At 54.5% G+C, this 27,862-nt stretch overlaps 3 protein-coding genes across 7 annotated transcripts; 2 read left to right on the forward strand and 1 right to left on the reverse strand.

Annotated features, from left to right (window-relative positions):
• The first annotated feature begins 1,067 nt into the window (after positions 1 to 1,067).
• On the forward strand, positions 1,068 to 10,168 carry DDX55 (DEAD-box helicase 55). Of its 2 annotated transcripts, XM_079763356.1 has the most exons (15): positions 1,068 to 1,208; positions 1,356 to 1,406; positions 1,492 to 1,578; positions 2,422 to 2,513; positions 2,592 to 2,654; positions 3,277 to 3,426; positions 4,318 to 4,507; positions 5,463 to 5,545; positions 6,633 to 6,764; positions 7,114 to 7,206; positions 7,804 to 7,918; positions 8,294 to 8,462; positions 8,760 to 9,046; positions 9,279 to 9,468; positions 10,030 to 10,168. In XM_079763356.1, the coding sequence occupies exons 1-14, from the start codon at positions 1,101 to 1,103 to the stop codon at positions 9,453 to 9,455; spliced, it is 1,797 nt and encodes a 598-aa protein (XP_079619482.1). In that variant the 5' UTR covers positions 1,068 to 1,100; the 3' UTR covers positions 9,456 to 9,468; positions 10,030 to 10,168. The 2 variants fall into 2 exon arrangements, with proteins under 2 accessions (XP_079619482.1, XP_079619481.1); XM_079763355.1 differs by lacking the exon at positions 10,030 to 10,168 and having other exon boundaries at positions 9,279 to 9,673.
• A 663-nt stretch (positions 10,169 to 10,831) lies between these two features.
• Positions 10,832 to 16,744, reverse strand: EIF2B1 (eukaryotic translation initiation factor 2B subunit alpha; the record flags this gene model as incomplete). 2 transcript variants are annotated; one of them, XM_079763358.1, is made up of 9 exons in its annotated part: positions 16,608 to 16,744; positions 15,812 to 15,913; positions 14,632 to 14,768; positions 14,412 to 14,528; positions 13,622 to 13,734; positions 13,232 to 13,300; positions 12,362 to 12,437; positions 11,593 to 11,718; positions 10,832 to 10,996 (listed from the first exon to the last, which is right to left on the reverse strand). In XM_079763358.1, the coding sequence occupies exons 1-9, from the start codon at positions 16,618 to 16,620 to the stop codon at positions 10,832 to 10,834; spliced, it is 918 nt and encodes a 305-aa protein (XP_079619484.1). In that variant the 5' UTR covers positions 16,621 to 16,744. The 2 variants fall into 2 exon arrangements, with proteins under 2 accessions (XP_079619484.1, XP_079619483.1); XM_079763357.1 differs by having other exon boundaries at positions 13,232 to 13,296; positions 13,618 to 13,734.
• Positions 16,745 to 16,809: 65 nt separating this feature from the next.
• On the forward strand, positions 16,810 to 27,644 carry GTF2H3 (general transcription factor IIH subunit 3). Of its 3 annotated transcripts, none has more exons than XM_079762296.1 (13): positions 16,810 to 16,892; positions 18,541 to 18,620; positions 19,669 to 19,775; positions 21,542 to 21,708; positions 22,098 to 22,160; positions 23,110 to 23,139; positions 23,276 to 23,304; positions 23,906 to 23,980; positions 24,623 to 24,676; positions 25,508 to 25,576; positions 25,838 to 25,973; positions 26,085 to 26,121; positions 26,210 to 27,644. In XM_079762296.1, exons 1-13 carry the CDS (start codon positions 16,880 to 16,882, stop codon positions 26,277 to 26,279), a joined length of 930 nt encoding a protein of 309 aa, XP_079618422.1. In that variant the 5' UTR covers positions 16,810 to 16,879; the 3' UTR covers positions 26,280 to 27,644. The 3 variants fall into 3 exon arrangements, with proteins under 3 accessions (XP_079618422.1, XP_079618423.1, XP_079618424.1); XM_079762297.1 differs by lacking the exon at positions 16,810 to 16,892 and adding an exon at positions 16,916 to 17,133; XM_079762298.1 differs by lacking the exon at positions 16,810 to 16,892 and adding an exon at positions 17,195 to 17,227.
• The last annotated feature ends 218 nt before the right edge of the window (positions 27,645 to 27,862 follow it).

Genomic DNA, 27,862 nt, shown 5'->3' on the forward strand with positions numbered 1-27,862 from the left:
GAGGACTGGCATTTACGGAGCGCGGGGTAACGTCCCGGCAGGATGCTAAACACGACTCCGTCTGTCTCATTATTCCTCAAACCACCATTACGTTGGGCGATATTCTTATTTTGGAAATAAACAGGCTTGGAGAAGGTCCAGAACGTAGTAAGCAGAGCCCCAAACGCAGGAGCAGCTCTGCCCTGTTCCTCGGCCTTTGTTTTCAGAGCTCTCTGCAAGTTTCGGTCTACGAAAGTGGTCGGTGGTGTTTTGAGGAGGTGAACATGTTTCAGTGAAAATGTTGCCGTGAGCAACACTTCCATTCATCCCAAAATATTGGCTGTGTACTTACCGCCAGTGTAGCCACTGGGATAAAGAGGAAAATCCCCCATTCTAGTGCGGGGGGAGGGGGGGATGAAGCGCGTATGTAAGTTACACTCCTGGCAGTGCTGTGCGGTAAGGGGCTTTAGAGAGCAGGAAAGGAAGGCTCGCTGAGACGGTATTTGAAAAGTCACGGTGGACGTAGGGGAAGAAGCCGGGCGCTAACAGAAGGGTGTGCCCCGCGGAGCCCAGCACTAAATAAAGCTCGCTGAGTGGGCGCGCGGCCCCAGTGAATGATGAACACGGACACGGCAGGGTTCTGGTTTAGGACTCTGATCGCAACTTTTTAGAAAGTACCGTACACCAACATCTATTACGCACCGGGCATTGGACCCCCGCCATCGACCCTATTTGGCATTACTGTTAACCTGGGGCTCGGCTGGGGTCCATTCCTGTCCCCGCTGTCCTCGGCCAGCACGCGGTACTGTGCTGCCATCTGCCTCCGACGGCGGAGAACGTGAGACGGGGCACCTCCCTCCCGCCAAACTGCCGCTCGGAGCGGCCGAGCCAAGGTGGCTGCGCTGGACGCCGGACGGGTGGCCCTGCATCCTCCGGGCCCCGCCGCCCGCGTTCACTCTCCCCTAATCGGCTTCCCAGTCACCTGCGGCGAGGACGCCTTTCCGCTCTCCGGAACTTAGCAGCCCGAGCACGGTTCCCGGCCGGACCGGTCGGCGGCCGGAAGCGGAAGTGTTCGCTGCCGGCGTTCCGGAGGCGTCTGGGGGGCGGCGGCGGGGCTCGCTATGGAGCACGTGACGGAGGGGTCCTGGGAGTCGCTGCCGGTGCCGCTGCACCCCCGGGTGCTGGGTGCGCTGCGCGAGCTGGGTTTCCCGTACATGACGCCGGTGCAGGTACCGGCGCGGCCGGGGAGGAGGGTCCGCGCGCTGGGGCCGGTGGAGAAAGGCGGGCGCCGAGCCGGCCGGGCACCCGCTGGATGGGACGCGCCGGTCCGTGCAGCCGGCATTCTCCGACCACCGCTCTGCCGTCTCTCCCTCTAGTCCGCGACCATCCCGCTGTTCCTGAAAAACAAGGATGTCGCTGCCGAGGCGGTGAGTCCCGCGTGCGGACTGCCCTCCAGTTTCCCTCCGCAAGGAACCGCGGGCACGAGCCCACCACACCCTTGTCCCCCCGCAGGTCACGGGGAGTGGCAAGACCCTCGCTTTCGTCATCCCCATCCTGGAGATTCTCCTGCGGAGGGAAGAGAAGCTGAAGAGGAATCAGGTGAGGCGAGCCCCGGGCTGTGGTTTCACCGCGTCACCGGCCGTTCCCAGTTGTCTGGGAAGCTGGGCAGATGCTTAAAAAGCAAATGGGAACAAAGTCTGCCCTCACCTTGCGCAGAGCCTGCCCCTGTGAGCGGGTCTGCATGGGAGACTGACTTGTAGCTCCCACCCGCTCTCACGCAGCCAGCAGCCCTCAGAGTTGAACCAGGTGACACTGCCTTCCTGTTCCGCCCCAGACTGTCCACAGCTGTCCCTTGCGTGGCCCACTTACTGCTGTGATGTTTGCATTTTTGTGGGTGACTTCGCTGTTAACACGGCCCCAAGCCTGCTCACGCACCTTACGGCAAAGATGTGTTAGACAAGCTTCCTTCAGGTGTGAGGGACGTGCTGTTGGCTGAGTTCAACGTCAGTGCGTTAAGAGGACATTTGAAATCGTCGTCTTTAAACAGAAACCTCAGCCAAACCTCTGTATCAGTTGGTTGATGCCAATGGGACCCGAGGCTCCCAGGAACCTCACCCCAAAATGCCCCTAGGAGCACTGGTTCAATATTGGCTGGTTCAGAGCTCATGGCACTTTAAGGCAGTGGTCGCCTACCTTTCTGACCCTACCGACCACCAGTGGCCCGCGGACCACCGGTTGGCGACCGCTGCTTTAAGGAACACAGCTGGCGAGGAGAGGAGGACGGGCTGAGTTAAAGTAGCGGACGTGCACCGGGCCCGGGCTGCTGAGCAAGCCCAGGCCGAGGCGGAGGGTCCGGGTGCACGTGCTCAGCTTGCAGGCCCCGGGCACTGCTCATGGCGTCTCATACCCCCCTCCCTGTCCGCCCCACCACCCTGTGGGCAGGTTGGAGCCATCATCATCACGCCCACTCGAGAGCTGGCTGTTCAGATAGATGAGGTCCTGTCGCATTTCACGAAGCCCTTCCCGCAGTTCAGGTAAAGGGGATGCCGGGTCCCTGTTGGCCACGGGCCGGGATTGTGCCTGGCCTGCTCAGGACCTGTTTCTTGTTTCAGCCAGATTCTCTGGATCGGAGGCAGGAATCCCGGAGAAGATGTCTCGAGGTTTAAGGAACACGGGTAAGTGTGCTCGCTGCTGCTCCGTTCTTTGCTTGCTCTTGGCGCTGAACCCAGGAGGAATGGATGCATGATCTCAGCTTAACCCGGAACTCCCCTCTCAGGCGCCGCCCCTCCCAGCAAGGTGTTTCCTCCAGGCCAGTCTCCCTTTTTACTCTCTGGCTCCTTCCTTTCGGCCCTCCTGAACCCTCCCTCCGGCGAGCCCTGCCCCTGCAGGAGCAGGAGGTGTGGGCTGTGGCCCCCAGCTCCCCCCAGTGACTACACAGGGCCCAGGGCCCTGCTTTGGTCACTCGGGGCTCTCTAAGTGGCCTCATCCCTCCTGGTGGTTTCTGACCTCGCCCGGAGCCCCAGATCCGCGCACATCCACTGGTCTGCCTGCATCGCCCTGGCATCTTAGCCGTTGCAGACACGTCTAAAATGGGGGCTTGGGATTTTCATCCCCAACCTGCACGGCAGACGGCAGCTGGAGTTCCCCGTTCATCTGTCCTCCCGCTCACGTGTCTCCTTTCTCTCCACGGGGATCTAGGTGACCTTTTAGGGGGGTCGGATATAAAACGTGGTGTTTGGGATTACAAATTGCTCCCAAGATCAGAATGTGTGGTCCATGTTAACTTTGTTTTCCAAGTGGGAACATCATTGTGGCGACGCCAGGCCGCTTGGAGGACATGTTCCGAAGGAAGGCCGAGGGCTTGGACCTGGCTAGCTGCGTGAGGTCCCTTGATGTCCTGGTGTTGGATGAAGCAGACAGACTTCTGGACATGGGGTTTGAGGCCAGGTATGGATTTCGGACTCAATTGGACACATGAATTTCACGGCATTAGATTGTTTGCTCCTTCAAATTCTACCGCACAATATGAACTCCAGTTCTTTTTTTTTTTTAATTTATTTTTTTCTTAATCCTCACCCGAGGATATGTTTAGAGAGAGAAAGAGAAAGAAACATTGATAGGTTGCCTCTTTATGTGCCCTGACCGGGAACCGAACCCTCAACCTTTTGGTGTACAGCAGTGATGGCGAACCTCTGACACGCGTGTCAATGCCATTTCTGATGACACGCGGCCGCTGAGGCGGCCGCATGCCGAGGATGAAACATTTATGTTATTTAAACTATAAATATCGGGAAATAATGTTTTTTCCTCAAAGGGACACACTACCCGAGTTATGCTCCGTTTTTTGGCGAAGTTTGAAACACCAAGCTCAAAAGGTTGCCCATCACTGGTGTACAGGATGATGCTCCAACCACCTGAGCCTCCTGGCCAGAGCCCAATTCTTCATCTTAAGATGCATTTTCCTTCATGGTTTCTTTTAGTGTGTGTGTGTGTGTTTGTGTGTGAATAAACAGCTCAATTGGGATCTGATTCCTATGTCCTACAATTCACCCTTTAAAATGTGCAGTTCATTGGTTATTAGTCTCAAAACGTTTGTCTTAATTTCACTTTCTCCTTGAACTGCCCCACTTTATGGAAGTACAATTATGTGCTAACATAGAGGAACGAGAAGTGAGAACACAGAGAAGAAATAAAAGGCATTCACCATCGCACCTCAGTAACATTTGCTGTCAATACTGCGATAGTTTCTCTTTCAGTCTTTTTCAAGTTTAGTATCGTAACGTAACGTTCGCTGGTTGTGCCGATAAATTAGGGGTTCGGTTTGCACCCCCTTTTCAGCATAAACAGCATCCTGGAGTTGCTGCCCAAGCAGAGGAGAACGGGCCTGTTCTCGGCCACCCAGACGCAGGAGGTGGAGAACCTGGTGCGAGCAGGCCTGCGGAACCCCGTGCGCATCTCGGTGAAGGAGAAGGGCGCGGCGGCCAGCAGCACCCAGAAGACCCCCTCGCGCCTGGAGAACCACTACATGGTGAGCCCCTGGGATGCTCGCGTGCCCCGGCGACTCGGCGCGGTGATGCCGGGGGTCTTGGTGCCGCCCAGTGACGGTACTTAGTGCCGGGGGTGTGCTTGCATCTGCTAAGGGGCAGATCATAAGGGTTCTCCCAGAAACCAGGCAACCGTGTGGTGTGATAGGTGTTGTTACTTACCCTTTTTTCTAAAAATATGTTTTTATTGAATTTAGAGAAGGGAGAGGAAGAGAGAGACAGATAGATGAGAGAGAAACATCGATTGTCTGCCTCCTGCATGCCTCCTACTGGGGATCAGGCCTGTAACCTGGGCATGTGGCCTGACCGGGAATCCAACCAGTAAACCAGGCGTCCTCAAACTACGGCCCGTGGGCCACATGCGGGTGTTTTTGCCGTTTTGTTTTTTTACTTCAAAATTAAGATATGTGCAGTGTGCATAGGAATTTGTTCATAGTTTTTTAAAACTATAGTCCGGCCCTCCAACGGTCTGAGGGACAGTGAACTGGCCCTGTTTAAAAAGTTTGAGGACCCCTGCAGTAAACTCTTGGTTCAGAGGTCACCGCTCAACCAGTGAGCCCACCGGGCCGGGCAGCAGCCAGGCAGTTACCTGGCTGGTGGCATTGTTTCACATCGTATACGTGTGTCACATCATCACACTGGACACCTTGAATACTGCAGTTTTATCTGCCCGTTCCACCTCAGCAAAGCTGGGAGAAGTGAAACACGTGCTCTAGGCTAACGCAGTGTGCTGGGAAGACTTAACTTCTTCTGCTTGAACTGCGTTCAGTGAGCTGCACAGCCTGATGGGCGTTGTGACGAAAGTGTTCTGTGTGTGCGGGAAGCTGACCCTTAAGTTAGGGCTGAAACGGAGCATCGCTCGCTTTAGGGATTGGCTATAGGGATCGGTATCGTCAATGCATTTGTGTTTGTTTTACTCATTTTCCTTTTTCGTTGCAGGTGTGCAAGGCAGATGAGAAGTTTAACCAGCTGGTCCATTTCCTCCGCAACCATAAGCAGGAGAAGCACCTGGTCTTCTTCAGGTAGCGCTTCCGGGCTGGGCGGGGCCAGGCTCAGCCACACCCGGGCGCCCGGTGCTCCCGGCCCTCGGGTTGGCGTTCCCTCGGTTAGGACGCTTCTCAGCTAGGAATGCTTTTGGCTGCAAGTAACTGAAAACCCAGCTCCTGTAGAAAGTCGTCCCGAGGTAGGCAGGTCCTGCTGCTCTATGTCTCGCAACGTCAGGTCCGTGTTTCTGCAGTTGTCTCGGCTATATTGACCCCCAGCTAAGAAATACACGCACACACACAAAACAAAGATTTCAGGAGGCACAGATTGCGTTCAGGATCTCACCGCTGTGTGTCCTGGCGTGACTTGTGGGGACAGAGAGGCAGTCACCGAGCCAGGCATTGGAGAGGAGGTCTGAGTGGCAGGAGGGAGCCGGAGGGACCTGCAGCCTGTGCGGTGGGAGAGCCCTGGGGCAGGAAGAGGCCTCGGCTCAGGCTCTTCCTCACGCCCATGGCCGCTCCAGAAGCTTCAGGGCCCTCACCGGCACCAGGTGTGACGTCACATTGGAGCCCTTCCCAATGGAAGGGGGCATGGGTGAACTTCATTAGCGGGGCGCTAGAGGGAGCTCACAGACTCCAAAGTTGGATGCCCAGAGAGCTGTGTGGCCATCCCTCTCGGGTACACCCTCATTGCGATGTCCTGGGGTGACTTGACGCCCCGACCAGATACCTCGGGTGCATCTGCTTGGGGGGACCTGGCTTACCTGCTGAGCCCTGGGAGTCGGTGATGGGGAAGAAGCCGGTCCCCAGAGGGAAGCAGGAGCGTTTGGAAATCGCATGAAACTTTATATTTAAGATGTCATCGCTTTTGTTATGAAAGACGACTTCAGTTTAGTCCGTTTCCCAGGGGCCAGGGGACCCCCCTTGCTACAGCATCGTTAGGCGTGGGGATGTGTCCTCGGGGTTCTAGCCCAGGCTTGAGGGGAGTTGTCGCAGAGAGGGTTGGGGGTTTAGAGCTCCGCTGTGGACACGCACAGCCCTCCGCCTTCTCCCGGAGGCTGGGCGTCACTGCATCTGGTTGTCGGAGGGCCGATGGCCCACGCCTGAGCCCCGGTCCCCCTCGCAGCACCTGTGCCTGCGTGGAATACTACGGGAAGGCCCTGGAGGCGCTGGTGAAGGGCGTGGAGGTCATGTGCATTCACGGGAAGATGAAGTTCAAGCGCAACAAGATCTTCATGGGCTTCCGCAAGCTGCAGAGGTGGGCCTGGCGGGGACGGCGCATCTCCGACCGCCGCTGTCCCTCTGCCTTGGACGCTTCCTGGGCGCCGTTCATTCCCTGCTGGCCCCCGCCCCTCCCCCCAGTTACCTGTCCTCTCTGTGCAGAGGCGCCCCGCCCCTCTGTGCTGGCCCAGCCGCTGTGCTGCGCTGACTTCCTCAGCGGCTGTGGACTTCCCTGAGAGGTTGTGAGCTCCGTAAGAGCAGGGACCTGCCTGTCGTGGTCACTGAGATTCCGGAACCTGCCCCCCGTTGTCCTCACTGAGCGTGTAAAGGCTGCTGGCGATGGGCGTGCGGCTCTGCTCACGATGCCTGTCTCCCTCCCTCTCCAGCGGGATCTTGGTGTGCACTGACGTGATGGCCCGCGGCATTGACATCCCCGAAGTGAACTGGGTGCTGCAGTACGACCCCCCCAGCAGCGCAAGGTACCGCACGCCCCAATGCTGCCCTCCGCCTGGGAATCGCCTAGAAATGGGAGTCTGGGGCAGGCAGACAAAATGCCGAGTCAGGTTATTTCTAACAGCAAAAATAGGCGAGTGGGTGTATCACGGCCCTCTCGGTAGCGATACCAGGTTTGGCAGCAATTAATGGCATTTTCAGAGACCTTCTAAAAATGCCTGCAGGAATGCACGTGATAAAACGTTTAAAGAAAACAGTGCGTTACTGATCGATGCTTCCAAGTAGAAAATGCTGTAACTGCACACTGAGCAGTGATGACCGTTACTTCTCGGTGGGAAGCTTACAGGCCATCTTCATCTTTTTTATACTTTCTGTTGTTTTCCAAATTTCCTACTGGGGCCATGTCCAGCCTGTCCCACCAGATAAGCATACATGTAAACACCTGTAGTCCGTGTTCAGTGCTCACAGCGTCCTGTCTGGGTGGCAGTGGATATGGAGTCGCCGACTCTCCTGTGTCCACCCTGGTCAGGGGCGGGGTCGGGACTGAGCTGTGGGCCGGCGGCCCCGGGTCTGTGCCTGGCTCAGCCACCGCCGCATGCGCCGTGTCCGTCCTGTGTTCGCAGTGCCTTCGTGCATCGCTGTGGCCGCACCGCGCGCATCGGCCACGGCGGCAGCGCGCTGGTGTTCCTCCTCCCCATGGAAGAGTCCTACGTCAACTTCCTCGCCATCAACCAGAAGGTGAGCCGCCTCTCGCCCCTTCCAGCAAGTGGTCGGGGACTTAGACCGGGGTGCAAACTCACAGGTCCTGGCTGGTGATGAAAGTGCGGGGACCTGGGCTTCAAGGCCGTGGGGAGACCCCAACCTCATCGCGGGGGGCAGCTGTGTCCCTGGTGGACACGGGTGGGAACGTGGACCTGGCTTTGCCATACTGTCCAACCAGAAGTCAGTGGTCATGTAACATTTTTAGACTTTCGGATCCAGTAAAACACTTGGGCTGGATTTGGGCCTCACGGCCTCTGATCTGAGATGCGAGGGGATTGTTTTGCCCTCGGTCTCCTTGGCGCTGACTCGGCGGGGAGCCTTGGGGGCAGGAAGTGAGTGTGGCCTCTGCAGTGCCCCCTGCAGGAGATGCAGCCGCAGAAGGGCACGGCCGACCTCCTCCCGAAGCTGCGGGCCCTGGCCCTGGCCGACAGGGCCGTGTTTGAGAAGGGCATGCGGGCCTTCGTCTCCTTCGTCCAGGCCTACGCCAAGCACGAGTGCAGCCTCATCTTCAGACTCAAGGGTGAGTCGGGCGTCAGCACGCGGCTGTCTCCGTCCGAGGCGGCTGCGCCCCCACAGGCACCCGGGCGTGAGGCTGCTCCGGCTTATCAGACGCTGGGCCTGTGTCGGGCGTAGTTTTCTAACACCCAGTGGAGTCCTCCTAGGGCGTGGGAAGAGGGAGGGAACTGGCTGCCCAGTGTTCCTTTCAGCACAAACGTGGTGACGGGAGTTACAATGAAATCATGAGGTCGTTGGTTAGAGGAAGGATCTTGCTGGAACCTCCCGGGGCGGGTCTCACCCTGGGCTTCGGTTGAATCAGATCTGGACTTCGCTGCCCTCGCGCGAGGCTTCGCGCTGCTGAAGATGCCCAGGATGCCGGAGCTGAGGGGGAAGCAGTTTCCGGACTTCGTGCCCGTGGACGTCAACACGGACACCATCCCGTTCCGAGATAAAATCCGAGAAAAGCAGAGGCAGAAACTGCTGGAGCAGAGGAAGGAGAAAACCGACCACGAGGGGAGGAGAAGGTTCGTGAAAAACAAAGCTTGGTCGAAGCAGAAGGCCAAAAGGGAGAAGAAGAAAATGAACAAGAAGAGGAAAAGGGAAGAGGTAACGTGGGAGGCTCTGTTACTCACCCACCCACCTTGGAATTCATGGGGGGAGGGCCATGGGGGGGTGTCTTCTGATGGGAGTGCCCGGGCGCTCACAGCGCTGTGTTATGCGGTGACGGACGCCCTGTGCTCGTGGGAGCCGCTCCGAGAGCGTGTCATTCCTGACCAGAGCGCTGCTCCCCCAGAGCCCTGTCACTGAGGCGTTCGGGGCTTGGTCTCTCCTCGCGCAGGGCTCTGACCTGGAGGACGAGGACATGGAGGAGCTTCTGAACGACACGCGGCTCCTGAAGAAGTTTAAGAAAGGCAGGATCACCGAGGAGGAGCTGGAGAAGGGCTTGCTGACGAGTGCCAGAGGGTCCATCAGGACAGCGGGTTTGGGGGCCTCGGATGTGGAGGGGGACGGCTGATCCCGGGGCTCAGGTGAGCGGGGAGCCGGCACACGGCAGGCGGCTGCGTCCTTTCCCGGGATCGGGCCCTGGCAGGCGTGCTGTCCTGCAGGCCATGAACTTTCTACCAGACACACCCGCCTGAGGCCCAGCGGGAGGTGGAAGTTATCTGGTGTAAATAATAGATGTCAATATTTATTTTGATGGGTCGCCTGTAATTAAAGAGCTTATTTTTCTGAGCCTATTTTACACTATTTTTAATGCCCTGATGCTGGTGTAGACTTGACTTCAGGCTTTTTCAAATTCCCTAGTGCTTTCAGGCTCCTGGGTGCCCCGCCCCGGGACTGCGTTCCCTCTGGGCCAGTGCACGGGACACGGCAGAGGGGCCACGTGTTCCCTCCGGGGCGGTGCACGGGCCACGGCCCAGGGGCCACGTGTTCCCTCCGGGGCGGTGCACGGGCCACGGCCCAGGGGCCACGTGTTCCCTCCGGGGCGGTGCGCGGGACATGGCACAGGGGCCACGTGTTCCCTCCGGGGTGGTGCGCGGGACACGGCACAGAGTGGCCCGTGGCCCAGGGTTTTCCTTCTCTCCTAGGAACGGTCCCTGTTGTTGGGGAGCATCTGAAAAGCTGAGGCAGCTAGTCATATTTGGGGAGATGATGCCTCCTGTTGAATAAACTTTCCTTCTAATCGACTACACTCCGTGTGAAGGTGGTGGCACTGTCTCCACGGCGGGGCCTGGCTGAGCTCGCAGTGCTGATGCGAAACCCATCAGTGTCTCAGGTTATTTATTAGAAAAGATGCTGGATGTATTCCCAGGAACAATTTTAAACGCTCAGGGCCCAAACCTGTGAAGATCCACATCTTTCACAGACACAGAATTTGTTTCCAAACGTCTGGGAGGCGTCACTGGCGGTGAGCGCGGCTGGGTTGGCTGGGTGCTCCGCTCCGTTGGCTCGAGGCCGTCCAGGCTGCGCCCTGGCTCGTGTCCACCAGGGGCGGCGACGCTACCTGAGCAGGTGTTTCCTGCCCTTCCTGAGGCACCACGTGCTCCCGGGGCCTGCGCAGTGAGGAGCGCCTGCACCCTTTCACGGGCGTTGGCAGAGGACGAGGGGAGGCGTCTGGAGGGTTAAGAGCCAATAGTCTAACGTGTATTTCTAGAAACAGGAAGTGAATGACAGTGTCTGGGAACCATCAGTACAACTTAGGTTGTTTTATGGGAACCGGGAACATGTTTAAACAGGACTGGAAAGAATAAAAAATCCACCAAAGTTATGACTTGAAGTCCTTAGTCCATAAATCTCCGTTAAAACAGTTCCCTTTGGCCTGGCTCGCCGCGGGGTCCAGAGGCTCCTCCCCCGCCGCAGCTACGTCACCTCGAGGCAGGAAGGCACCTGTTACAGGTACAGCTTGATGAGCTCGTCGCTGACGGCCGAGGGCGTCAGCACCCCCAGGTCTGTAAACAGCAGTGTGATCAGGGAGGGGGGCGTGTAGTCGACCCACGGGTGCTCCTCTCTGAGGTCCTGTCCAGTCTGCACGGACCTCAGAGTGTCCGCCTTGTACTGCAGAGACAGGAAGCACACGTTAGTCTGCCCACCACGCGCTCAGGGCTCTGCACTGGGGGGGCTGGCCTGACCACTCTCCCCAAACGGGAGAAGCCAGCTGAGCGCACTGACAAGAGGGCGCTGCTGCTGTGGTGGGCTGTCACGGCGGCCGCCTGGCCACAGAAGCCCACAGCACGTGCCCCCTCACTGGGCAGGCACCGCTCAGCCTGCCCACGGTGGTCTCGGACCGTCTCACTCTGCCAGTGCTGTTCCCCCTGCACGGGTCACTGAGGTTCGGAGCTCGGGAGGACAGGGCTTGCCCACGGGCACGTGGTCAGGAAGTGTCAGGGAGCTGATCCAGGCAGCTGGCTCCAGGCCTGCACGGTCACCCCCAGCCCCGCCTCCGCAGCGTGTCCAGTGCTCAGTGAGCGGAGACGGAAGGCTGAAAATCTGGGGCCAAGTTAGACTCAGTCTCACCGCCACCAGTTTATCTCCCGAACCCCACGCGGGAGGAAACAGCCCCGGGAAGGGAGTAACTCACTGACGCATTCTTCGCGTTTTTTCTAAGGTTTCAGTTTAGGCTCAGATCCCCTTCAGATATGTAAAGCTCTTGCCTTAAACTTGTCTGGGACGTCCTGCTGGTTCAGTGGGAAGAGCCGGACGAACTTGAAACTCTCCGCGACCACATAGAAGGGCTTGTTCTGCGCTTTGGCGCACACGGCCATCTGGTTGGTTCCAATCTGGGAAGTGAGAGGAAGGGGAGCCGGTGAGACGACAGCAGGGCACAGGAGGCAACAGAGAGCACACGAGTGATCGAACATGTAATTCTCAGTGCGGCACCGGAGAGGAGCTTTTAAAAAAGAAAAAGTAGATCTTCTCCCAGAGACACACGACGGCCAATAAACCCAGGAAAAGACGCTCCGGGTCCTGAGTCATCAGGGAAATGCAGGTCAGAGCCACAAACACCACTTCCGGCACAGTGACCCGTGCCCTGACCGGCATCGACCAGGACCTCACAGGCTGGTGCCCAGCCACTGAACCACACCGGCCGGGCTGGATAGAGACATTTTAATACCTTTAACACCTGATGTCAGACATACTCAACAGAAAAGAAAACCAACAAAAAAGACCCAATTTCAGCTAAAACATGTTTTGGGGAAATAGAAATTACATTCCCTACTTTACATAGATGAGTCTCCGAAGCAGAGGAAATTTTACCAAAACTGGACTGACCACCGCAGTGGCTTCTGGGACTGGGAAGCAAGCAGCGGGTGGGCTAAGCAGGATCATGTGACTGAACCGCACAGCACAGCACCGCTTCCTGACCCAGGTCGGCGGCACAGCCACGCCTTGGGAAGGGCCCGGGGAGAGCGGGGCTCCTACCTTGTTAATGATGCCTCCGTTCTCAACAACTCCTTCGGCGCCCACGATGACGAGGTCCACCTTCTCCATGATGTAGCTGAGGGGGTGAAGGAGACAGGTTTACTCCTTCCTCCGCTCGTCAGCAGCCGCGCCTGCAAAGGCTAATGCTCGCCCCACATGGTGAGTTCCCCCGGTAACTAACGTGCTTCCAGGGCACTGAACACACGAGGCGGCCCTGGCACTGCCGCCGGCGCATCAAAACCCGTTTCCACCACGACCCCACGTCGCGCTGCCACCCAGTGCACGCAGACGTGCGAACCCGGGCAGGACTTCAGGCCTGGCTTCTGCCTTCCTGTTCTGCTTCCATACACCCGGGATCTAAAGGCCTGGTGCGCTCTCAGGGGGTGAGGGCGTTTCCCTTCCACAGCGGCCGCGGGGAGAACGCTTCAGAGGCGCCTCCCGCAGCCCTGGCTTCCCCGCGCGTTTCCTCCGGAAGGGGCTTTCCTGTTGACTCTGAGGCTCACTGGCGTGTGGCCTCGGGGTAGGTGGCATGGCGGAGACAAGAAGCCAAGGGCCACAGAGGGCACCGTGTCCAGGTGAAGGGGGAGCCCCCATCCTCTGCTGACCTGACCCTGACCTTTGCCCCCTGCCCTTGCACCATAGGCTACATAAACGCCGCCCACCGCCGCCCCGCTAGCGTCCTCCAGCCTGGCGTCTGCGCCATCAGGCCTGTAACGAGCTTGCTGGTCGGGCAGCTATTAATTATGAGGCGGCGCGCTCCAGTGCAGGTTTATGACCGGGACTCAGACCTCCGATCTGGAAACCCTGCTCCCGGCCAGCCCTGGGAGTGGGTGGGGATGCGTCACGGCAGCCGGGGACGCCAGCGCTTACCCAACGGCGGCATCCAGGACCACGGTGACGGGGACGTTGAGGTGGCACAGGGCTTTGGCCATTTTCTTCCTGAAAATGACATTTGAGAGCATCAGGTAAAATCCAGAAAGTTCCAGACTGATGTATGACGAGTCACGCCACTGACAACAAATCATGTTGGCGAGAAACGGAGTGGATGAAAACCTGCTGACCCTCTGACTTCGCTGTTAGGTCAACCCCTGGGCGCCCTGCGACCCCCCGTGCTTCACGTGGCTTTCCCCGGTGCCAGCAGGCAGGCAGGCAGCGCGGGACGCTGCAGGTCGGGGCGTGCCCTGGCTCCTTGCAATGGCTTCTAGCCCAGTCCGCCCTTTAGAACGGCTGCGGGCACAGGACCGAGTGGGAGGTACTTGCCCGGACAGATCCGGCTGCGACTCGGTGATGTACACGCTGAAGCGCTTCTTGGCCGCCACGGCCGCCTCCAGGACCCTCAGGACCACCCTGGAGTAGGCGTGGGTCAGGATCCGCTGTGGGCCGAGAACGCTCCGTCAGGGGCCGCCCGACGCCCCCCACCCTGGGCACTCGAGGTGCCCGCGACGTCTCGTGGCCAGTAGTGGGCGATGCAGAGGGAAGTGTGCTGGTGGCAGACACGTCTAAGTGTCTTATTAGCCCTGGGCTGGGCGACCCACTTCGCTTGCAGCTCCTGTCTCTCCTCCCTGATCAACACGTGGCAGCTGTGCATCTGCCACAGCAGTGAAATGAGATTAAGAAAATCTCACCCCAGTGCTAGCCTTTACCAGGAAGACGGCAGCATCAGCCAGTGACAGGAGCTGCTCTGTGTCTATTCTGTACTAGCTTAGTACATGTCCAATAAGAAAACACTTCCTTATGGCATCTCATTAAATCAAGGCTCATCCACTCTGTCCCCGTGTTTTTCTCTGCCTGTTTAAAACGACAACCATCTATGATCATACCTGCATTTATGTAGTGCCTACTGTGTGCCAGGCCCAGCACACAGTCCTTAACACATACCACCTGGCTACCCTCACAACAACCCGGCGAGGTGGGTGTTACTACTCCGCTTACTTAGCAGTGAGGACGCTGCAGCAGAGGTTACGCACACGGCAGTGGGAGGCAGGGAGTCACCCAGGAGTCTTCACTCCAAAGCCCTCCCTCCGTTACCGCAGGGCGGCGCCTTACTCACCGCCCCGTCTTTGATGAATGTGTGGCACAGATCTGCAATTTTACTTCTCGACAGCGATATTCTCCTGAGGAAAAGCTCTCCCCGCTCAATCATGATCTTTTTACATTTGGAGTAATCCTAGGAAGGGAAGGGCAGGATGAGGGCAAGGGGGATCCCGGCAAAGCGGAGAATGTTTGCAGCCAAAGAGAGCAGCGGGAAGGAACGGGGCGGCGGGGCCTACCGAGTACTCCAGGGACGCGAGGCTGATGAAGCGCAGGAAGAGCTCCCCGCCCGAGGACACGGCCACGGAGGAGTCCACGCCGCACAGCGTTTCGATGGCTCTGGTGAGGTTCGCTCTCAGGCCCTGGATCGTCTCCCCTGGATCGGTCACATGAGAAATGTGACGCTCATCTTAGTATCACAGGCTCTCGGTGGGTCTGTCATTCACTAACTCATTCATTCATTCATTCACTCATCTACTATGTACAGTTATGCTAGTCTAGATGCCAGAGATACATCAGTGAACAAGACAGACAGGGTCCCTGCTCTGATGAACTCTCTAGTGAAAGAGGCAGAAAAGAAACAAGTACCCAGCGAAATAGGGAAGTGAATTACAGTGTAATGAGGACAGAAAAGAGAAACATGATAGGAGAGGTGAGCTATGGTCAAGTGAGCAGGGATGGCTTCTTGGAGTGGGGGCCCTTTAAACCGAGACCTGAAGAGGGAAGGGTCCAGCCCCATAAGATCCAGTGGGAAAGGTCCCAGGGGCAAAGGCCACGAGATGGGAACAACCCGGGTCTGAGAAAGAGGCCAGCAGGGCCGAAGCACAGGTCCGAGAGAGAGAGAGAGAGAAAGCACGGAGGACATTAAGTAGCCGGGGCAGGTGAGGTCTGTGAGGCGGAGCAGGTGAGGACCTGGTGTTTGGATGTTATTGGAAGCACAAGGAGACACTGGGCGTTGTCCTGGGATTAAAGACGGCTTTATTATTTCCCTTACGCAAGATGTCACGCTATACCTGGATGCTTCCATTTGGAATGCCTGAACTGCCAGGCGATGGGGATGAACGGACTTAATGCCAGAATTTATTCTGGAACGTTCTCTGTAGCATCTGCAGAGAATCTGGCACAAGACAGCTCAATAAACAACTGGAAAGCTGACCGACTGCTGTAATTTAAGCTTCACGGACAACTGGATATAAAACGGTCACTCGATTCAAAGTCTATTTCATTTGTGAGAGGGAGGGAACCCATTTAATAGTAGTAACTTGAGGGCTCTCTCAGGGTAAAAGGAAGAAAAGTGAAGGAAGAAGCTGAGCTTGGGGTGACAGCACCGTATGCAGGGACACGTCTCTCACTTCCCAACCGCCTACATGTCACTCGGAGACTGTCCTGAGGGCCTGTGTGCGCGGGGGCGACCCTCACCTTTATCTCGCTTCAAGAACTCCAGCAGAGTCCGTATGGCAGCCACAGCCGAGGCCATGTCGGGATCTTCTTTCATCTGAGACTTAAAGTACTCGATTAGCTCTGGGAAGAGAGAAAAAAGTGACCCATCAAATTCTCCTTGAGGCCAGAGAGCTTGTCAATAACTGTTCACCTTAGACAGTTTTCTTCCCCAGGTGTTTGGCTTTCAGGGGATAATGGTTAATGGGGGTACAGACGAGACTTAGAGGCCATTCTCCCTCTTATCCTAGACCCCTCGTCCTGAGAGAACCCCACTCAACCACCTTACCAGCGTCTCCTGTACCCGTCCCTGCAGACAGTCTATGCTAGGTCACGCCTATTCAATGCAGACTTATTTACGTGTAGGCAGGGGTCCACCACCTTTTATTTGCTTAACGTGGAAATTATATGTATATTAGTTTATTATCTCTTAACACTTCGATAACCACACTAGATGAGCACATCAAACGCCTTATTCTGTTGACTCTAGTGCCAGATTCAGCAGTTCAGAGTCACTCCCACTCCACACGCGGGGACATCAGGGCTGCGAAGGCTTGCACGTTCAAGAAGCGTGGGGAGCGGGGGTGTCTGCGGATACCCTCAGGGCCCATCCCCGGACCCAGGACCACGAGAGGGATTAGAGGAACCACATCCAGCCGAGCAGCCTGAGCTCGGACAGCGACCGCTCTCTCCCGGAGCCCAGCCTGGGCGTGCGAGGTGCAGGGACCCCTGCGCGGCTCCGCTTTAGACCCAGCAGGCCCGGCCCGGCCCCATTTACCCTTGTCGTCCATGGTGCCCTCCGGACCGCGGAGCCCGAGGGGCCCGGAGCCGCCCGTGCTGCCTGCTGGCGTCCCGCGAGCGCGCCGGCTCCGAATCTCAGAGACTGACAGCGCGCGGCGCCGCTCCGCACGCCACTTCCGGCGCGCTGGGGGCGGGGCCTGGGTCCACCCGCCTTGCGCGTCACTCGGAGGCGCCGGAAGTGGAGGTGCGCGGCATCCGGGATGCTCACTTGACTTCCGGTGGCTCTGCGCTGCGGGATCCCAGGCCACCATGGTCTCGGACGGTGAGGGCCGCGCCGGTTGGGACCAGGACCGGGGCTGGTGGGCCTAGCCCGCCCGGAACCGGCAGATGGCTGCGTGTTTGGGGCCGGGTGGGACCGGGTTGGTCTGTAGAGCATCAGCGAATGTGTTCGTTCCGGAGATGCGGTTGGCTCCCCGCCTGCGGGCCAGGCATTCCGTGATGTGTGCGCTGAGCAGTAGCGGAGAACCAGCGCGGCAGGCCCCCGTGGAGGTGACAGTCCAGGGGTGAGACAGACAGGCGGCCAGTAAATGCAAGTAATGCTGACGGGGACAGAGCTGTGAGAACAGGACACCGGGTGACGTGTTAGCGAGGAAGGAGGTGAGGCAGGCGGAGGCGCTTAGATGGGAGTCCGGGGAGCCGCAGGGATTGCAGTGAGAGGAATGGGCATGCACCCCTCGGTGCACGGGGACGCTCCCACCCACCGGGCCACGCCGGCCCGGGCAGGCAGAAGCCCTCATTCGTTAAGGAGTCCCAGCCTCGTGGGCATGGCTGGGAGGCGATGAGAACGGAGCACCACGAGCTGTGAAGTGAGGTCGTGGCCTGAGCGCCGTCAGGAGCGGGTCAGTCCTGAGGTCCGCACTAGGCAGCGGGGCTCCGAGCAGCCACAGACCTGCCCGCAGAGCAGGGCGCCGGCTTGGCTGGTTGCCGGCAGGCCACGGGACTCACAGAAGGTGCCTTTCCTTTGCAAAATCAGGATCGCCATATTTCATCCACTCCAAAACGGCGTTGATTGTGAAACGCCCTTTCGTATAACACACCGCCAAGATAAAGATGCTGCCCACCGGAATCGCAAGATGCCATCTGATTTCAGCACCTGTTCGATGGAATGAAACAAAAGGGGGGGGGAGGGGTTACATCTTGTAATTGGTGAAAGATGGCAATCATCGGATTTCCCTTCTGGCCGGGTTCTTGTCAGCCCGGTGTGGGGAAACGGACTCCCGTGTGCCAGGGCCTGGTGCAGCGGAGCCTGGCATTCCTGGTCCCGGCGATGGGGGAGCCAGGGCCTGTTGGAAGCCCTGGGAAGGGCTTTTGGAGCGAAGAGGTAGCACCGGATCGTAATGTAAATATCTGTGTTTTCCGATGGTCTTAGGCTCAACTGCTAGCAGGGTCGCCTAAGACCATCGGAAAACACAGATATTTACATTACGATTCATAACAGTAGCAAAATTACAGTTATGAAGTAGCAACGAAAATCATTTTATGGTTGGGGGTCACCACAACATGAGGAACTGTATTAAAGGGTCGTGGCATTAGGAAGGTTGAGAACCACTGCTCTAAAGTCAACAAAAAACGTATTTTAAAAATAAATAAAAATGCAAATGTCTTTGGGTCCGTCTGATAGACATTTATTGTGCCCCCTCTATGGCTGTGCAGCCGGTGAGGAACAAAAGATAAGCAGTGACAAAGCAGACGAAAACCCCCCATGGAGCTGACATTCTAGCGGTGAGAGGCGGGGTGTGGCCGGAGCAGGCGAGGGCTTGCTCAGGACGTCAGAGCTTTAAATGTTTAAGAGAGCTTGGCCTTCTGTTAATTTCAGGATTGTCCGGTCACAGGCATGTAAAGGCATGTAGAATGTTAGCTTTTCACTTTCATGGGGCTCATGTTTTTTTTATTTTTGTTAATATTTTCAGAAGATGAATTGAATCTTCTAGTGATTATAGTTGATGTCAACCCAATTTGGTGGGGAAAGCAAGCATTAAAGGAATCCCAGGTAAGATTGCTGGAGGGGGCCTTTGGATAATTCTAGTTTAACTGAGTATGTGTTCATATTGCTTTAAAAAAATAGCTTGAGTAAGGTATTTCTGTATCATAAAATGCATCCATTTTAATGTACAATTGGGTGATCTTTAGTAAAACCCACAGTAGAGTTGTGTAACCATGACCACAATTCTGTTCTTTCACTTTTTCAGTCCTCACCTAAGGATTGAGGGTTGCAGGCTCGAGAAGTCTTTACATAACCTGGACACAAGTCCTTTATCGAATATGTGATTTACAAATATTTTTTCTTGGCCTGTGACTTTGTGGTTTCTCTTTTCATTTTCTTCATGTTATCTTTTTAAAAAACAGCTTTATCGGGATAGAATGGACATACAATGAACTGTCTTTAAAGTGTTCAGTTTGACATGTTTCCACATATGTACACGTTCGTGAGGTTATAACTACAATCAACATGAGGGACCTATAGATCCATCAGCCCCGGAAAGCATCTTCATGCGCCTTTGTCATCGACCCCCCACCCCTCACCCCCTCTCTGCCTGTCCCCACCCTCAGGCACCCACCGCTCTGCTTTCTGTTCCTTCAGTTTGCATTTCCCAGGCCTCTCCATAAATAGAACCAAACAGTGTGCACTGGGGGTTTTGGGTCTGGTTTCTTTATTCCGCGTAATAATTCTGAGCCTTGTCCATGTTACCTGTCCCAGTGGCTCAGGCCCTTTTTGTTGCTGATAGAATTCCATGGTACGGGTAGACGGCACGTCCCTGCGTGTTACCTTACTCCTCTGCAGAAACAGTGGCTCATTTTGAACTCTCGTCACTGGTGTATAAGAATGCCTTTTTGTCTTTCACTTTTGCTCACTGTCATTATTTTTGCCATCTGGAAATTTTAATAGGTTTGTTTTATTTTTAAAAAATACAGTGCAATTAATCAGCATTTTATTTTTCTGCCTGAAAGTATTGTTAATGAACGTTGAGTTACTTGGAGAGCTCGTGTAGGGGCGTGCATAGCTAATTTGCCTTTCTGGTGTCTTCCTTTTCCAATAGTTCACGCTGTCGAAATGCATGGACGCCGTGATGGTGCTAGGGAATTCGCACTTATTCATGAACCGGGCCAACAAGCTCGCGGTGATCGCGAGTCACATTCAGGAAAGGTAGGGCCGGCAGGTGTTCTCCGAGTTCCTGGGATTCGCATGCCGTTAGCGTGTCCGGTGCCTGCTGTGTGTTGCAGTTCCTTTTCTCTGTGTCCGTGAGCAGTGCTCACACGTCAAGAAGCAGTACATGCACACCTCAGAGCATGAGCACTGGAAACCTCCTGGCTGGGATACAGGGAGCTGGTCGGGTGCGCGTCTAGCGTACCCTCATCTTGTACTCGGGCAGAGAGGAGCATCACCCGATGGGCCGGCAGCTCCCGGCACTGCCCTCCTGGTGGGTCTGCCGGGGCGGGGCGGGGGCGGGGAGAGCGCTGGGATTCCACTTTCCCTTCAGCCAGCCCAGCTCCTGGGCACCTCTCACTCCCAGTGTGACCACTCCTCGGCTCTGGGTGTGATTCCTGTGTTGATAAGTAAGGATTGTTCTTATCAATTGGCCCTTAACCCACACCAGCTCCGCCCGCGGGTGCTGGGCTGAAGAAAGTGGCCTTCGCTAGCACGGTGCACAAGCCTGGCCGTGTTGGTCACTGCCAGGTGGCCGGTAGAGCTGCAGCGGGCATGAAATAGGCTATGCAAATAGGGCCACGTGCCGGCAGAGATCTTCGTGAATAATTCTGACCTGTTTTCTGGTCACGTTATACACGGACTGTGGAGTCCAATCCCCACGTGAGACTCGGCTCCTCTGATTCAGTGACGTGTCCCTCACGCAGACGGGGCTCTCGTTTACCCACGTGTGTCATGAGGTCGGCGGCCGGCTGTCAGGTTGCTCGGGCCTCAGGGCTCGTTCCTTCGGTGTGTGGAGAGCACCCACCGGCTGCCCTCAGTGCGGATCTGATTCAGATGTCACAGCGGCCGAAACCGGTCTGGCTCAGTGGATAGAGCGTCGGCCTGCGGACTTAAGGGTCCCAGGTTCGATTCCGGTCAAGGGCACGTACCTTGGTTGCGGGCACATCCCCAGTAGGGGGTGTGCAAGAGACAGCTGATCGATGTTTCTCTCTCATCGATGTTTCTAACTCTCTATCCCTCTCTCTTCCTCTCTGTAAAAAATCAATAAAATATATTTTTTAAAAAAAAAAGATGTCACTGCGAGCAGTGACCGGCCAAGTGTTCACGTTTTAGAGAAATGTAACGTGTTTAACTTGATTGCTACAGAGGTCCTGGACTGCTGGAGGGATCTTTTGGGGACCCCTGGGCCGGATTTTCAGTGCTGGGCACAGAACTGTACCTCAAATAGTAAACGGATAGTACGTTGGAAGTGGCCAGAAGCAGAGTGAGAGCCCCCCGAAGCATCTCCAGACACAGCCCAGTTTCCTCTCTTCGCTCAGAAAACAGTGGAATCGTTAAAACATTCTGTGGCGATCGACTCGTGTTTCCACTTTTATACATGTTTTCATTTTTATTATTTTTACTTATTTATTAAATATATTTTATTTATTTTTACAGAGAGGGAGAGGGAGAGAGAGATAGAAACATCAATGATGAGAGAGAATCATGGATCGGCTGCCTTCTGCACACCCCCCACTGGGAATCCAGTCTGTAACCTGGGTGTGCGCCCTTGACCAGAATTGAACCCGGGACTTCAGTCCGCAGGCCGACACTCTATCCACTGAGCCACACCAGCCAGGACTATACATTTTTAAAATGGAATTTATTAGAGATCTTGTGATCCAGAGTTAATGTGGCTTTTGCGTGTTTTCTCTGCTGAAGGTCACCCTCATGTCTAGTGAGGGGCTGCGTCCCGGTGTAAGTAGGCTTTCCTGCCGTTTCAGCCGATTCCTGTACCCTGGGCGGAACGGGCGACTCGGAGACTTCTTCGGGGACCCTGGCAACCCCGCTTCTGAATATAACCCCTCGGGGAGCAAAGACGGGAAGTACGAGCTGCTGACAGCAGCCAATGAAGTCATCGTGGAGGAGATCAAGGACCTGATGACCAAGAGTGAGAGCTTTTCCCCCATTGTTGGTATTTTGCACATGGAGGTGAATGTGGGCCTGGAGGCCTTGGTCCACGGGGTGGAGGTCTCGGTGCTTCTCTCTCTGTTGAAAGTCATTCGTCAACGTCGGCCTCGTCTCCCTGCGGCTGCAGCTTCGCATGCCCGCTCCGCTGCTGGGAGCCCTCTGGCTTCTAAGATGTCCTGTGGGTCTGCTTTTCCTCTTTTGTGGACCGTTTTTTCTTCTACTTATGACTTTTCCTTAAAATACATATTTTTTATTTTGTTTAAAATGTTATTTTCATTCATGAAGAAGAATGCTTTGGTTTAATAATGATTTTAGTTCAAGAAGATGCCAAGACATTCCCCTTTTAATGCTTCTTATTACTCTTTGTAGGTGACATAAAGGGGCAGCACACAGAGACTCTGCTGGCAGGGTCCCTCGCCAAAGCTCTGTGCTGTATCCTCGGTGTGGTCACGCGTGGTGTCTTCTGGGATAGACGTGTTTTCCTGGGATGTTGCCTGGAACTTGTGTCCACGTGAACGAAGGCTGAGCCTTGCAAAGCGGTGGCTTTGCCGTGTTGTGAGCAAGCTGGAGAAACTCGAAGTGGGACGAGTGGGAGAACTCTAGTGCTTTTTTTTTTTTAAGACGTAGAGAGAAACATCAATGTGTTGTTCCACTTACTCATGCATTCATTGGTTGCTTCTTGTACGTGCCCTGACCGGGGATCGAACCCGAAACCTCAGTATATCGGGACGACGCTCTCACCAACGGAGCTACCCGGCCAGGGCTGCTCACAGTCCTTCAGGGCACGTCCTGCTGCCTTGTTTCTTGGTTAGGCGGACTGGGGAGTTGTTTTGTTTTTTCATTTCTGCTTGATTATCAAAGCCACTCACTGACCTGACGCTCAGCAAGCGAGCCGCTGTTGCTCCACGGCCAGCGGGTTACTTTGCGTTCAGCGTGGGGCCCACACCCTCTGAGCATTTCGATGTCCCTGTCTGTGTGATGTTCTCCCCACAGTGAGCACTTGCGTCGCTTGGGGCAGTTTTGAGCGGTTGCTCTGTTTCGGACTTTGGGGGTGGGGTCTGACCCGCATGTGTGGTCTTCCGGTTCCAGATCCCCCCCTGGCCGGCCGGCCGGCTGGCTGTGGTCCCGGTGTTCGAATCTGGGTGTGGGGGGTCGTCATACAACAGTCCGTGGTGGTCATTTCATTTTCTGGGACAAAGGTACTTTGGAAACCCCTAGTCCTTCGTTTTGTGTGTCTGTCATGGGAAAGGGAACAGGTCTGTCTTTCCGTTTGGGGATGCTGGGTTTATTTAACTAAAATTTGAGGTTATTTTTTTTTGTTTACTATGAATATTGATGAAGTAAACGATATTTTAAAATTCCTTAACGCTAAGAAAATAAGACATCCACAGGATGAACAAGGAGGTTAAAGGTAGGCGCCTATGTTTCCTGTGGGACTGATCCTCATTTCACCCTGTAACTGGGTGGGCTGCCCGGGGTTGGTTAGAAAACCTTACAACACACTTAATAAGACTCAGTTTCATTGCAGCCTGCTTTTCTCTCTACAGACAATCAGGAGATGAAGTCCAGGGTGCTGGTAAGATTTTAAAAATCAATACTATGTTTGTGCTTGCCCCTGGCAGCTGGGGGTTGGCTGCTGTCCGCGTCGCATGGCGTCACTGAGGAGAGAAAATAGTGCAGCTCTCCCCGGCAGGTGGTTATCCGCCGGGTCAGGGTGGGATGTGTGGTCTCACTGATTTCAGGAGCTCATCCCGGAGCTGTGCACGGGGCACGTGGGTGTGTCCGTCAGAGCACTGTCTACACCGAGCCTTGCAGGCCGCTTCAGAGTCCCCTGCAGGGATTTGGGAAAATAGCGAAGTCAGTCGGCGAAGTCGGCAGGAAGGACATAGACGGCCCGAGAAGCAGGTCGCAGCACACCAGGCGGAGGCCTGGCCGCTGGTGTGTGTGCGGTGGGTGTGAGTCATGACGTGCCCGGAGCTGCTCTCCAGAGACTGTTAGCAAGGACTGTCTCTGGGGTGGTAGGGTTTGGGGGGTTTCAGTCTCCTTACCCGATGGGGTTATTTCCTGAGGATGGCGAGGGAGACAGTGAGAAAAGCACTGGGCTGCAGCTGGCAGAGTAGCGGGACCTCCAGGGGGCGGCGGATGCGCCTGCAGGTGCTGACGGGCTGTGACTTCAGGTGATCAAGGCGGCGGAAGACAGCGCCCTGCAGTACATGAACTTCATGAATGTCATCTTCGCGGCGCAGAAGCAGGTGAGCGGACACCCTTCCTTTCCGGGGCGCTTGCTCAGAATGGGGAACTGATTTCTTTTTCTTAATGACCCACTGAGGGAGGTTTTCTGACTAAATAGCCTTATGAATGGATTAGGAATCTGGAATCCATAGTTCATCAATCATTGGAGTCCTGGGCCCCTTGAGAATGAGCCCCCAGAAAGACATGCACTCAGACAGTGTTAATACAGTTCCCGGGTCTTCATGGACCCTGTTGTGCCCATCCGAGGACCCAGGCGAAGAGTCTCTGGCTTTAGTGTGCTCCATGCCTTGATGAATTGTCACTAATATGTGTCATTTTCCTCTTTGAAATGTTAAAACTCCTGTTATACTCTAAGTGCCATGTTTGTGTATACGCTTCTCCATCTCGGAGTGCCCACGTGAGGCAGTGAAAAGACCATGGGCTTTGGGGATAGGCCAACTGGGGCTGACCCCACTGCCCCCCCAGCTCTGTGACCACGCCTGGCCCAGGCCTGGGCTGCAGGATGCTGACCGGATATCTGCCTTGCACGGTTAAGCGTATTAAATAGCCATTTCAAGAGCAGAGCTCGGCGCATAGATTCTGAGTGTAAACTAGTCATTCTTGTTATCATTCCCGTAATGTCTCCGCAATCTTCATTCCAGAACATTCTGATCGATGCCTGTGTTTTAGACTCCGATTCAGGACTCCTCCAACAGGTACGTTTCAGGTGAATGCTCGGCGTTGGTGGTTCTGAAAGCGCGGTGTGTTCTGTCCTGTTGTTCCAAGCCTTTCGCTGATCCTCACAGTTTTCAGGGACCGGCCTGTGTGACAGCACCGATGAGAGAACGAACACTTCTCTGGCCCCTTCAAACTTTCTATTTATGTTTTACATGATAGCTCGATTGGCTTTGGAAAAGTCATTCACACGTTAAAACAAATGTAAGCACCACAGAAAAGTATTTTTTAAAAGGGTTAAAAAAATCCCTTCAAATCCTATCATTCAAAAGTTACCATTGTTAATAATTGGTGAAGAGAATGATAGATCTCTCTGTATATAGATATAGATTTTTAGGAGGAGGAAGAGGAAGGGAGAGCGAGAGAGAGAGAAACATTGATGTGAGAGCTAAACATTCATTGGCTGCCTCCTGCACGCCCCCTACTGGGAATGCAGCCCACAACTCGGGCATGTGCTCAGGAATCGTCCCTTTCGGTGCATGGGATGACACCCAACCACCTGCGCCACGCTGAGTTAATTTCAAGGTGTGAATTATATCTCAAAGCTGTCATTTTAAAAATGTAATGACTGAATAATGTGGCAAGAACCAAGTGTATCCGAAGCAAACAGACGGAAGGGTGGAAGGCTGTGAGCCGAGGGCAGAAAGAAGCTGCGTGCACATCCTGGGAGGAAGCGGGCCGTCTGGTCCTCGCTCTGGGAAAGCACCCCTTTCACTTCGCTGTGCCGTCTCCTCTCCCTTGGGAGACCTGAGCACGTCCCTCTGGAAACGCGGAGTGCGTGCGGTCTGGCAGGAGCCCGGTGTGTCTTGCAGGCTTGTGACATCACAGGGGGACTGTACCTGAAGGTGCCTCAGATGCCCTCCCTCCTGCAGTACTTGCTGGTAAGGAGCCGTGACCGTGCACCTGGCACCTGAGCCCGAGCCCGGCTCCTGGGGAATGAATGGGCGCAGCATGGCGGGTGCTAGACATTGGAGGAAAGGAAGAGGGGGGTGACATGGGGGTCTCAAAGCTGAGAAGCGGGGCTTCCCATAGTCTGTGAACCCTGCAAGCCGTATGCAGAATGCTGTATGCCTGCCTGTGGAGGTGCTCAGTATTGCTGAATGAATAATAAAAAGGCTTTTTATTTATTTGTTTTTTTGCAGTGGCTTTTTCTTCCTGACCAGGACCAGAGGTCTCAGTTAACCCTCCCACCCCCAATTCACGTGGACTACCGGGCCGCCTGCTTCTGCCACCGCAACCTCATTGAGATCGGCTACGTGTGTTCCGTGTGCTTGTCCAGTAAGTTCACGGCCGAGGGGTTCCTTCTTGCCGTGTCGCGGGAGGCCAGAGGCTAGCTCCACGGTACGGTTTCCCGCCAGCCTGGCTTTTCTCTGTTTTCTGCATTCACAGTATTCTGCAACTTCAGCCCCATCTGTACGACCTGCGAGTAAGTCTCTGTGGGGTTGGGTGGCTGCTCCCCTCCCGCGCCAGAGAGTTCTCGTGTTAAAGGGCGTCTTCCTCCCTGTGTCTTTCAGGACGGCCTTTAAGATCTCTCTACCTCCCGTGCTGAAGGCCAAGAAAAAGAAACTGAAGGCGTCTGCGTGATGATGAGCTTTCCATCTCCCAGAGCTGCCTGGGGAAGCGGGGTGCGGGGGGCGGGGAGTCTTTGTAAGGAGGCTCTGAAAAAATAGAGAAACGTGTAAGAGTTCTTAATGCGGTTCCTTACAGGATGCAGTCCTAAAAGATCACCCTCTCCCTATGGGGGACTGCTGTACGTGGGAGCCCTTCTCTGCAGTGTCCAAGCCCTAGAATGCTTCCAGAGGGTTCTGTCGGGACGGGGAAGAAAGCACACGATCATGTGTCACATCAGCCTGTCCTGACTGGTTGTAGGCTTTAGAGCTTCTTACTGGGAAGCGTTACAGGTGGAATTGGACCACAGTTTTAGATAAAGGAGTGTTGGCCCTAATCAACATGCAGCGTCTTACATACTTGATCCACTTTCAAACCCTTGTTGTCTACGTTGAGGTTCAGCTTCAGATATTTGCAGTTACTTATTCCTTTGTGTGACGATACCCAAGTAATAATAATAGTTTGTCACGGATTCACTGCGAAATGGCTTTAAAGGAGTCAGGCGAGTGAGTGAAGGAGTCTGGAGGCAACTTCTTCAAAAACAATTGGGCGAAGAGCTCATTTGTGAACGCTGATGTCTGGGCTGTGAGGAGTACCACAGGGTTGCGGGAGGGCGGGGGTGGATTCTTTATAGTTGTCACTTGCAGACTGAATCCGTTCTTTTTCACCAAGGAAAAGAAATAAAAGTATTAATATTGGCGAACTGATCTCTAGAAGCTTTGGACTGTCGGTTCAAACAAAAAAAAAATATTTGTAATTTCAGCAATAAAAAACTTATTTTTCCGTGTGACCTTGAAGTTATTAAAAGTCCTTTTAAATTGCAGCATAGTGTGAGGAGGGTTTTCAGGAACAGTGGCTGATTTGGTTTGTTTTTAAAAGTATGTTGCCAAGGGGAACATCTGTAATATTTCAACAACAAAAAAGTATGTTGGCAAATTGTGTATCCAATCTTGTATATAAATGAGATTTAAATCTTCTCTTTATACCATCTCGGAAGCTCAGTCTCACTTAAGTAACTTTGGGTGTTTGGTTAGATTATTTCAGGTAGGTTTTGTATTCTGGACTTACGATTTTATTAACTACATAAAGATTTTTGTGATAACTTTGCAAGTATTTGTTAATTCTTGAGTTTGAGAATCTGTCTTTTTAAAAATAATATTTAATATTCATAGCCTCATTAAGTGTAACGGAAATCCCTATTTTAAGTCTAGGAAAGCATTGTATATCTAAAAGACATAATTTCAAGAAGTTTGATAAGGTTCTTGTTAATTTTCACTGGAAATGTTTTTATATACTGTCTTAGTTCTGTTTTATTTTTAATGGTTGTGTTTATGGTTTATTTTATATAAATTTTTGTAATAAAATAATTTAAACTTTAATATTTTCTTGTTATTTTCTCTTAATGTTTATTTCATGCTCATTCAACTCTGCTTCAACTGTGTACGTGTTAACTGGATTTGGTCACATAATCAAATTTTTATTCATTTCTGAAGAACTTTAATTTCAAATCTTGCCAAAGTTATTTGTGAAAATACTGTTACATTTTTTGCCCGGCTGAA

This window comes from Cnephaeus nilssonii, assembly GCF_951640355.1.
Source record: "Cnephaeus nilssonii genome assembly, chromosome: 22".
In the NCBI taxonomy this organism is placed as follows: Eukaryota; Metazoa; Chordata; class Mammalia; order Chiroptera; family Vespertilionidae; genus Cnephaeus; species Cnephaeus nilssonii.